This window comes from Lepisma saccharinum, chromosome 16, assembly GCF_977018435.1.
Source record: "Lepisma saccharinum chromosome 16, izLepSacc3.1, whole genome shotgun sequence".
Classification (NCBI taxonomy): Eukaryota; Metazoa; Arthropoda; class Insecta; order Zygentoma; family Lepismatidae; genus Lepisma; species Lepisma saccharinum.
The window spans coordinates 53063198-53075513 of NC_139244.1; the positions used below are offsets into that span (position 1 = coordinate 53063198).

General features: G+C 38.4%; 1 protein-coding gene across 1 annotated transcript; it reads left to right on the forward strand.

Annotated features, from left to right (window-relative positions):
* Positions 1–1610: 1610 nt before the first annotated feature.
* LOC146000582 (protein GVQW3-like) lies at positions 1611–1985 on the forward strand. The gene has a single exon (XM_083138333.1). It carries the CDS (start codon positions 1611–1613, stop codon positions 1983–1985), a length of 375 nt encoding a protein of 124 aa, XP_082994459.1.
* The last annotated feature ends 10331 nt before the right edge of the window (positions 1986–12316 follow it).

Here is a 12316-nt window from a genome sequence, read left to right on the forward strand (position 1 = left end):
TGCTTCATTTACGAATTTGTTTTTGCCATACGTTCATATGTATGTGTGTATACCAGGTGAATTAAGGTGTAACAGGTTTAATTCTCAATGGAGACATATTGCACAGTGGTTGATGTTCCATTTTAAAACTTTGAGTCCTTCTGAATTTAAAATGAACTTAAAACAAACTTTCACGTGTTTGTGCTTCTTATGTATGTGTATGTACAATATAATTTGCTTACAAAGAACAGACATGCTAGGCCAGGATTCCAAACTCTGTAGACCTAGGGTTGTAGTGAACCGTGCCAACCACTCCGGGACAGAGTTCAGTGTGCCAAATTTATAGCTTCCTGTGATAAAATTGGAAACTAATGTTAATATCAACTGGTTAAGGGATTTTTGGAAATTAAAAACTTTACTACTCTTACTTGTGCACCTTTTACATTAGAATGCATATGCACACTCCATTTAATAATGAAAGAAGGTATAAGATTTAATGCAGCACAAGATTTGGAAAATTTTAACTGACTAGGAGAAGGGGATGTTTAGTTGGGCCTCGGAGTCAGCTGGGGAATGCTTTGCAAGAATTTCTGCTACCTGGGGGATACCCCCCACGACTACTAGAAGGAAAGGCTGGGGCCAGACACGCCTCTTTTCGCGACCGCCGCGGGTGTGACGTCATGGGCGGACAAAACCCAGCTGAGTCTTTACCCCATACGGAAAGAAACGTGGAAAGGCTCTTTTGTTCTTTTCGCTCCTTTTTTCTTCTATTTCTGGATTGTTGGGTTCAGGGTGGGAAATCCTGGAGGGGACGAGGGGGATTTCCCCCATCAACAATCTTCGCCTCAAAAATCCCCCACCAAAAATTTCCCGGGGGAAAGAGTTTTTGTTATAATAAAGAAAAGATAAGCATTTACTTTTAATTTCAAATATAATTTACTGAGAATAATATCGAAAACACACAAATTAGTGTCGCTGTGAGTGTTGAATGCTTTCTGTTTCAAGAGATCATTAACAAATCTACATCATTACGCACAATAAAAGTAAAACAAGAATGGAAAACAATAATAACTATGAAATCTAATTGATTTATATTAACATAAACTCAAACTAAACAGAAACTTACTTACACATGATAAAACCACTTCAACTATGCCATAATTTATTAACATCTTTAACCGGTTAGTAAAGGAATTAGTACACTATCTGATAAATATGAAAGTAATAAATTGATTTCTAATTAATAATCATAATAATTATTTAAATTAAGTAATTTATTTTTACTTTTAATATTCTAATTCACACCTGCTTGTGGGGAGAGGGTTGTAGGTTAAGAGCTTTCTTCCCCTCATCAGTTTTCAATGATTTCGCACCCTGGTGGGTTGTGAGGTGTTGCAGTTTACAATGCCTTCAGTGAGGTGTTGTGACGTGTCGTGATATCCGATGAAAAAATAAAAACAGCGGGTGACAACATACGAGGGGGTATCCAAAAATTTTAATTATAGTTATAGAGATATTTACGTGAAACTTTTTGTGCATAATCAGTGTCATTGCCATGCATACTTGTGCAAATATCAAATCTTTGTCTAACGTAGTTTTCTTTCCAAAGGCTGTAGAAGACATCAACCTGCATGATAAACAAAATTGAAGCCCGAAGTGTCATAAAGTTCCTCCATTTGAAGGGCAACAACGCACGCCAAATCCACGACGAAATGAAAGCTGTGTATGGGGATGAAAGCCCATCATATGACACGGTTGTGAGGTGGAAGAGGAACTTTCAAAGTGGTCACATATCCCTGACAGACGAGCCACGAGCGGGTAGACACTCAATCAAGGATGATCTTGCCATGGTGAAGAAAGTGGAGGCCGTTATCCTCGACGACAGAAGATCGACCATGGAAAGAGTGATGGCGGAGATTGGACTAAGTTACGGAAGTGCGTGGAGGATTAAACATGAAGAACTGCACATGAATAAGGATCTTCACGCTGGGTACCTCGCTTGTTGACATCTCTTCAGAAGCAAACTCGCTACGACTTTTCCCAGCAGAATTTGACTCTGTTGGAGCGGAATGAAGACGATTGTTTTGCTTGTCTCGTCACTATGAACGAGTGCTGGGTATACCTCTACGATCCGGAGAACAAAGAAATGAGCAAGGAGTGGAAACATCCATCCTCCCCCCTCCCAAGAAGGCGAAGGTCCAGAAATTTGCCGGGAAGGTGATGCTGTCCGTTTTTTTTGGGATAGCCGCGGGGTAATCTTAACAGATTACCTTCCGAAGGGCGAGACCCTCAACAGCGATTACTACTGCAACCTTCTGGAGAAACTGCGTGATGCATTGAAACAAAAACGTCGTGGCATGATCAGCAAAGGCATCCGTCTCCTGGTCGACAATGCACCCGTCCATACGGCCCAAGCATCCGTTGTCGCCGCCCACCGGTTAGGCTATGAACTTTTGCAGCATCCACCTTATTCGCCTGATCTTGCGCCAAGCGACTTCTTCCTCTTTCCCGAGATGAAGAAACTACTTCGTGATCGGCGATTTGACGACAGAGAGGATGTCATTTTCGAAGTGGAACAGTGGTTTTCGAGAAAGCGGAGGACTTCTACAAAGAGGGCTTGAAACAGGTGAAGAAACGCTGGCAAAAATGTGTGACTCTGCAGGGAGACTACGTGGAGAAGAACTAACTTGACCACTGCAAGTGACTATTGTATGTTTTTTATTTCATGGTGATAATTAAAACATTTGGATACCCCCTCGTATAACTGAACACATCGCATCTAACGAGACTTGTTAGTGATTGCGATACCAGTAGTCTCAATACACAACATCAGGCTACCATACACTTTAATTGGGTTACAATTATTAGAAAAAATAATAATATTGTAATTTTTTAATAAAGGCTCTCAGGAGCATAGTAAGATAAAAACTGCAAGCATACCCCCCAATTTAATATCCAGTCCTCCACCAAATTTCCTATGTCAATTTTAGTTTCACTGTTGATATTGAAATACCAAATATCAATGTTCTTCCAAATAACTTAATTCTCAATCACCATAGCAAAATTCCCACAAAACAGTCTAAACGCAACAGTAATTAATACTCAAGACGTGGCTATCTCCCAGCCTAGTGCTCAATTTCCGTACTATAGAGTTGGAAACTTCCCCAACCAAGGGTAATTCCACATCCGAATTCACGATAAAAATTTAAGGTTTGATATGTAATAGCTGGATATTGTGCACCTCAGTGTGCGAGACAGTGTTGCCGAGAGATGACACTGGTATGTCTCATCGCGTGAAAATTCCATCTCTTCTCGTGTCTAGTCTCGTTAACAACACTAATAGTACATAGTAACTGTTATAATTCCCTTGGAAATACACAATTTGCTGTTCATATACGAGTGATGCTTAAATTACAACGTAGTTCAACTTCCGTCCTCCATTGTTCTATTATTTATTCAGTCAAATTTTCATCACAATCGTCCCCCAAAGTTAAGTGGACGCAACCAGCTTTCACATACCCGCCTGTGGCGACATATAAACTACCGACAAAACGTGTGCGTAAATGGCTGTGTAATCCAACTGTAAGGACATACGTTATGTCGGATCCGAAGTAAGTCTGTGTATTCAATCCCAATTAGCTTCTGGGCATAATTGCGGCTCTTTTATGTTCATAATTACTGCTTTGATTCGGCTGCGAAACCGGAGCGTAAAGCGATCAGTCCGCCCGTGACGTCACGCCTGACGTCAAGGACCACGTGATCAGATATGGTCCCAGCATTCTCCTTCTAATAGTCTTGGATCCCCCACATCTCTCTCTCACTTCAAAACTCTTTTAATGCGACCTGTTGAGACCAGAAATACTTGCATTTGCGAGTAATGTTTTTGGAAAAAGACCAGCATATTGATGAAAGTTATGTGAAGGAATGGTCCTCCCTGATGACAAAGCAATGCCTTGTGAATCCTTGTAATCAAGGTGTTCCAGATTCAATCCCCAATAAAGGCACAGTGTGGGTTCAGTTCCAGTCTTCATGTCTGGGCATAAACTGTAATTACACAATTTTTTTTTCTGAGAGAAGGCCAATTATGGACACGTTTCGAAATTTACACGAGCTTAACACGTTAAACGAGTTACGGTAACTGACTGTCCCATAAGTGTCATTATGCTGTCTCAAAAGTCGCATTTCGTGCACGAACGAGATTCACCAAGCGCAGGGGCCAGGAGGCTGGTTTGTTTAGTGAGAATCGTCTGCTGCTTGCGGACAACGTGCATGCTGATGGATTCAAAGTGCACTAGTTGGGAAAATGTATTATAATTTTAACAAATAGCGATATGAAGCCACATACACAAGATGAGTATGCCTTAACTGTTCTTGGAATGCGATTAAAATTAGTAACATTGTCCAAAATAGAGTTTATTTTTGCCATAGGGACATTCCTTCTGCTGGACGCCATGTGGAAACTTTCTCTAAAAAGTGTCCTATAAGTCTGTAAAATAACTGGTTTCACCAGATTGACGAGCCCAGTTATTATAGTTGAATGCATTAGTTTCGTTAAGACATTCGGAACACACCTAATGTTTTATAGACCACTGTGCACTAGACCAGTACTCTTAATTGCTGGGCTGTGGCTGGATACTAGGCCCTAACATAAATCATACCAGGTAATAAGAGGTCCAGTGGTTACCAATTAATTTAATTCCAATTTTACATTTGTCAACAACCCTAGACAGAACAAGCTTTTATTATTTATATTTATGCCGTTACTTATTAATATTTAAAAATCTATGGTGCAAATGAATGTATAAAGTTTAAAATATAGAAAGGGCAGGATTTCAACTTTTATAAGAAGAGGCTGTTGTCTTTCAAAGATTGAGAACCATTGCACTAGGTGGTGAAGATACATCACCACTTGCTTGGAATACTTTGAGTCACTGTGGTTCAGCCTGACAAGGAGGGAAAGTGAAGTTTCTATTTTTTTAGGGGGTTGGGGGACAAATATTAATAGTTTTGAACTTTCACAATCCACAATGCAAATTGAAGTTGGTCATAAGTGTTTGGAAGTGTGTACTAGAATTTGCAACATTATTACATATAATTTTGTAAACGGAACAACCAACCAGCAAACTATTTTTTTTATGTTTTTCTGGAAACATTCAAAGGCTGAGGGCCAAGAAGAATCTATGCCTTCTTTAAATCAAGTGATACTCTGACTGCAATTATTTTGAAGTGTCTTTATCATCAATAATGTACAAGCAACTTTTATATGTAATCATTTTTTAATAAGAGCTGTACAATAAATTTGTAATAAATTTGTCAGTGTTAATGTATGTCTTATGTTTGGAAGAAAGAATTCCTTGTGTATAGCATTTAGTTTACATTATTTTTGACAATTCTAGCCATATCATATAAAATTAACGTAAACCTCCCTCTCTTCATATATAATTTTGTGTACTTGTGCATTCGAGTAGTATAATGTAGCGTGAAAATCCATATTGGAAACTTCATGCCATTAAAGGAAGATTCGTAATGTTTTTCCATTAACTTTTCTTTCTCTGCAACGGTCATTGCATATTACGCTGCATGTTAAAAATACTATTGTAGTACATGCATGTACTATATATAGTATAGTATAGTATAGTATATAGTATGTAAATTCATAGCATTTCCAACATTGGTGGTGTCCTTTATATTCCTCTTGTCCTTGTGTTCCAAAGTCTTGGGCCTCCCCGATGGCACAGTGGTATTGTCCTCGTCTTGTAATCAAGGGGTCCCGGGTTGGATACCCTGTAGAGGCACATACTGGTTCGGATCCCACTTTAAACTGTAGGTCCAGTCCCGGTTAGCCTTGCTGTGCAAAACAACAATTCAATCAATCAATCGAAGTGTTGGACCTGGTTCAGGAACAGAATCAGTTGGCTTTGATATTCAATGCTGCTGCTGCAAACCCCATACATTCTTGATTGTGGTATATAAACTGAATATTACAATAATATATAAAATAAAACATAGAATATCAACAAGTGTAAGTTCAGGCACAAATAACCAAAACCAAACCAAACCACCCATTTTCCTGCCATTTAATAACTTCTGAACCACATGATAACTATCAGCATTCTGTCTGTGCAACAAAAGGTTGACCTGCATTTTATCTTTGCATAAGAGGACTGTGGTAAGTAATTAAATTTATTTTCCTAATTAAGATTTAGTTTAATATACTATAGCTATCGACAGTAGAGCTAATTCCCCTCCTCTATTGAAGGGTTTAATAATACTTCAAGATATTATTATTATTTATAATATCATAGTGAAGAAGTGGAGTACATCACATAGTTGTATCTATGGTGAAATATACTTCTATAAAGGTAATGCAAAAATGGGTAGTGAGATTGCGATATGTGTCTGCAACATACGAGGTGCATTCAAGTTCTAAGATCTTCTATTTTTTCTTCATTACTAGAAGCAGTTATAGACGTGAGTGTTGTTTGAGAAGAAACATCCATTCATAAATGTTGATGAGGCCAGATGACAGCACGAAACGGCCCATAGGTTGCTAGTGGCGCTATCTAACGACGGACATGTTTTTGATACTGGAAATGACATCACTTATATCGAAAGAACAGCGTGTTATCCATTTTCTTCACCTGCGTGAAGTAACACCCATCGATATTCATCTTAAATTGACTGAGATGGTGTCATGGACGTGAACAATGTGCATTAGTGGATCTGATAGTTCAAGGAATGACGAACGTCGTATGAAAACAAACCAAAGGAGCCTCGCCCACGAACCAGACGCCAGTTACTCCATTGCTGAGAAAAGGGATGTTTTGAGACTGCGAAGGCGTTATACTCACGCAATGCTATCCTAAGGGTACTACAATGATGAGTACAAGCTATGAAACTGATTTGAGGACCAAGTTGCTTCCAGCATTGCGAAAGAAACTGCCGGAAATGGCTGAAGCTGTGTTCTTTCATCAGGACAACGCATCTCCTCATTGGGAGACCATTGTTCAGCCGCTCTTCATGGAAAACAAATTTGAAGTGAATCACATGCTCCGTCCATACTCGCCTGACCTTGCACCTAGTGATTTGTCGCTTTTCCCAACGCTGAAGAACTTTCTCCTGGGCCGCACATTTTCCTCTCGTGTTGCTATTGCATCGGCAATTTTCCAGTGGGGAAGCAGACCCCTAAAGAAGCGTTCGCGGCGGCCATGCAATCATGGCGTCGACGTTGCGAAAAATGTGTACTTCTAGAGGGAGATTATGTTGAGAAGTGAATGAAGTTTTACCTTTGTTGTGTAAGTTGTTTATGAAAGAAAATATAGGAGACCTTAGAACTTGAATGCACCTCGTACACGAGACAGTGCCTCCAAATAAAGTTTCGCTTTTTGAGCTAAGTGCATAGCATTAAGTGTGGATTTTCTACATCATGGTAACAGAAAAAACCATGATGGTCAAGTCAATAGGACGTCTAACTACTATACAGGATACCTGGCTTTCATTATTAGAATATGTAATCTCGGGAGGGAATTTTCAATCTGTCCTAGTACAACAAGTAGCTGTGCCACTCCTCCAGCCAAAAATGAGTGGAGGTCTGGGGGAGAAAGGAGGCTATAGCATCCCTCTGATGACATGTCCACTTTGTAAAATGGAAAAAAAATATATTGGGTCACCTTTGTACTGTAATTAACAGGAAATTGCTGTACTCCAGGATGCGAAATCATTGAAGACTGGTGAGGGAGGAGGAAGAACTCCATTTACATGAATGTGTGTGAATTATTATGATATGTATATTATACGTATTCATATATATCCCTGTATATATTAGAAAGTAGTGTGTGAAATCCTGGAAGACAGGGGAGTATTTTCCCTCGCCAACAATTCTGTCCTACAATCCTTCTAAGATTCAGATGGTAAAGGAATTAGTTTGCTACTTTATATACTTTATAATATATATATATGTATATATATATATATATATATATATATATATATATAGTTATAGTGTGTGTAATATAAAATGAATGTATGTATATACATAGACATTAGCACTGTATATTATATATAAATATATAACAACATATACAATATTAAATATGTGTGTATCTATTTATAAATGAATTAATTCATTCTGTATTTTATATACACTATAAAGTAACAAACTCATTCCTTTATGAACCGGATTTTTGTAGGATAAAATTCTTGGGGGGGTTAAATTCTCCCCTGTCCCCCAGGATTCCATGCTTTTTAATATTTTTAATAATAATAATTCCAACAAAAGATCCTTTACTGCCAACAAATTGATTTGTTTGATTGTACCAATTATCTTGTTCAGAGAAGAGAACTACACCCAATTCGATACTCCATACAAGAGATTTGGTTGGATCAACAAAATTAAGTCAATCAAATAACTTTGTACAGGGAACCTCAACTTTTGCTCGCGTATAAAAAACAAGGGATTTGGTTGCTGTAACTAGGATTTGTTGCAGCCAACCAGACTTTTCTCTCAGTATATCCTGTAATTTATATCGTTATTCGTACTCCCAAACATGAAAAGAATATTGCACGCAAACCCCTTGAAAAGATACGAACTTCGCAGTATCAAATGGTATTTCCATACAAAATCTTCACAGGAAATCCACGCTGCAATTTTGTTTATCTCTTTTTATTTCCCGGAAACGCCATATAATGTTTCTAACCTTGCAATTTACCAACAACATATCCAAAATTAGATATCTGAATCGTCTCCATATTATTATTGAATGTCCATCATGTGCATGACAAGTGATAAAAACTTTGCCAAAATATCACATTTGAATTAGGGAAGATCTCTCGTGACAGCAATTGAAAGGACAACTGTAGGGGGGTAACGTCATGACGACATGCAACAGAGTTAATTTACGACAGTTGAGGCACAGATCTGACAGTAGAGATTTATTTGCAATGTCAGGTGTATCTGAAACATCTCCACATTGAATATAATTTGGATATCTTTGCTTACAAGGCGTAACAATCAATCGTACTATCAAGGAGGCCACGTCCGGTGTGCAAGCTATTTACTACCGATTCGCCGAATTGTCCAGAGACAAATACCTCACCTAAGCAAAAGTTTCGGCAAAATAGGTTTTCCGTTTCGCTGAACGGAAATATCCTGAAAGTGAAGTGAAATATAATTTAGTAGAAGTCAGAAACTCGATGTACACTTCTGTTCACATAAAGTGGTACACACGTTTGAGTTGATGTCAAGCTTCAGAGTGGATCTAATGTGACGATACATCCGAAGCCAATGTACGAAAAACTGGCAGCTTGCTGCTTACTATGGGTATTGTCTGTTCTGACGACGGGCGGTTCTCATGCTGGAAAGTGGGAGCGGGTTATACGTAGCAGACCAACCAGACAAAAGCGGTGGTGCCGAGAGGAAGGAAGTACTACGCGTAATTCATTCAACAGGCTCCTGTGCTTCTTATTGCGCTGGATTGGTCGCTTCCCTGCTCCCCACTTTCCTTCTCAGCATGTAGAGCGCCCGCCGTAAGACTAGACAATAGTAAAAAAATCACAACTTGTAGGGAGTGTTCTGACTTGATAAGACAATGGAAACGGTTACAGGAAAGCTTTGTGTTAACATTTGTCTGGTTCACATTTACTTTCATCCGTAATGCTCACGTGGGCATTTAAGTAAATTTTATATTTTTTCTTCTTCTTCCTCCTATTATTAATTCTCCTTATTCTCGAGACAGTGTGTTACTAATTCCTAAGCAGATATTGAATAATGTAGGTGAATAATGTCGTACTCCCTTCTCAATATCACTTCCCTCTGTCATTTATTCTCCTACTCTCTGTTTAACTCATTGTTTCATACCGTATACAAAGTGCTTATGAGTTGTCACACTTTCTCATCTGAGACAATCTTTTTACATTACCTCTGTAAGTTCCAATTCACTCTCTCAAATGCTTTCTCCAGATTCACATGTACTATGAATAGTAAGCCTACTTCCTTTCTATAGGTATATTTCGCCATATAACATTCTAATAAATTTTATGCTCGTTTACAAAAATGACAGAGGTACACTTTGGCCTCGAATAGGAATTCCCCTTTCGCCGAAAATTTTACTTAGGAAATCTGATACAATGCGTCTCTTGGCCATTCGGCGAAACGGGAAGACAAGGCGTAAGCATACAGATTGCCACTTGAGGAGTCAATCACGTTTCTACTTAAATTTTCTCTCGTAGTATTTTTCGTTCATATTTCACATGGTTAATCAAAATCATTGCCATGGTTTTGTGGATAGGTTATGAAAGATGTTATGTTTATAAGTACGACATTTGATGGAGAAACTATCATAATTTCTTTACTTACAGACGGTATGCGACAGTCATTTCATTTGTCCGCTGGAGACAGGTTTTGTAGGATGGAGACAAACGACAAGGAGGGAGTTTTCTTACTTGATAAGGAAAAGACGTTCTGTGTGCTCCAATTTCATGAAAATTGGCTAGTTTTCATTGTCCATTGACACTTCCGCACATAATTGAAAAATGATGCACATTCTGACAATCCCGTTCGCAGGTGATATGAACCTGTTTAGGAAAAATCAGTGGCAGTCGTAAGAAATCAACCTCCCTCACTCTCACCCTCACGACTCGCCTTTCACCCTCACCCTCTCACACCCTCATTCTCAAGGGTTGACTTCGCCTCACCCTCACGGATTCACCCTCCAGCCTCACAAGTCTTCAGAGGGTGAGGGTGAGGTCTACTCTCATGAGGATTGCCCTCCGAATCAGACTGATTATTGACACCTGGTTTACCACTGGTATGTCAGTTTTTTGAATGAATTTGACTATTGTGTAGATATCTATAGATTGACGAACGGTGCGCATATAGAGAATCCGGTAGCTTCAATAATATAACAAATATATTAAAATCTGCAGGTTAAAACCCGTATTTTCATTACTGGTTTTCTTCACTGGGACACTTTTTCACAAATTTTTAACAACTTTAATACAAGCAAGAATTGCAACTGTATTCACGCTTTGAAGAAAGTGCCACTAAAACCCACAAATAAGCCCACGTCATTATTGTCACATGATTGAAATGTATCCATCAGTACATAAATACATTACCTGTGAACATCATTACGGTTAAGCTATTAGCTTGTTTTCATCATAGAGAGTAGGTGAAAAATGATAAGTTTTAGGTAGAATAAGTACCTGTAATCTGAGTAATGTTCCCATTAGGTAAAAAGTAAGATCATGTAGCACATTACGCTTCGTTGGAGCGATATTTACGCAGGGCTATGTACGTCAGCAGATTTTTTTTCAGGGACAGGAAAGCAAGTTAATTTTCCCAGATGGATGGGGTGGGGTGGGAGCGGAAGTCTATTTTACACTATAATAATGCTGCCCTCTCAAAAAAACATAACTTTAGTTTGAAGTTATTATGTTCCTCCAACGCCCTTATAATATTTAACATAAGTTGTTGAGGCTTGGATATCGCTATATGTATTTTAGAATCCTGCAGGACTTTAAAAAACACTGCACATTCTTTTAAGTTAACATTTACTATCCAGAGGAGAGGACGTCCCTTGTCCTCCTTCCGGACGTCAATGCCACAGCGAGTTCCGAAACCACAGGAGAAAGTTAGTATCTTGGATGAGGAGTTCGAATTCTCAGTAATGCATGTCTTAGTTTGTTTTCCATTTCCCTCTTCTATTATACAAAATTCGTTTAATCATGACAATAACTGTGAGCCACAGTGATGAAATGGTTAGCACAAGCGCTAAGATGACAGGGTCCCAGGGTTCGAATCGCACCCTGGGTATGGAGGTTCTTTGTTATTGTCCCCCATCATTTTCATCGCTCATCCCATCGTCGCGATTAACCAAAAGTATCAGAAAAGTGATGTTTCATATAAATATATAAACATGACAGTAACTAGTTTAAATATTGGAATGTAACGGGAAGAAATCCAATTATTTTATTCATGTTACGGTTTTCACATATTCAAAGAGCTACAGTAATCAATTGAAAATTAAGCAACTAATTAATTGTTTAAAGCTAAACTGTTGAACAATCAACTTTCTTAAATTGCGAAGAAATGCAGCAAAAAAATATCGTGTTAACTCTGGATATTGCAACTAATTTCCGATAAGTACACAGTTTGAGAATGCTTTCTATGCAAGTATACGGTTAGGTCAACTTCCCACAGAACTACACATAACGGAAAAATTTGGCTGCGCTTTTCACCGATAACATTTCTTCAATTTTTTAAATCATTTTCGTATTAAATAGTGAATTAGTTCTTCTTTTTCAATTGTTTCTGTATCTTTGTGACCATTAGGATTGT

Excerpts from the sequence above, each read along its gene's own strand:
- LOC146000582 (XM_083138333.1), top strand. The coding sequence starts at position 1,611 with ATGATAAACAAAATTGAAGCCCGAAGTGTCATAAAGTTCCTCCATTTG.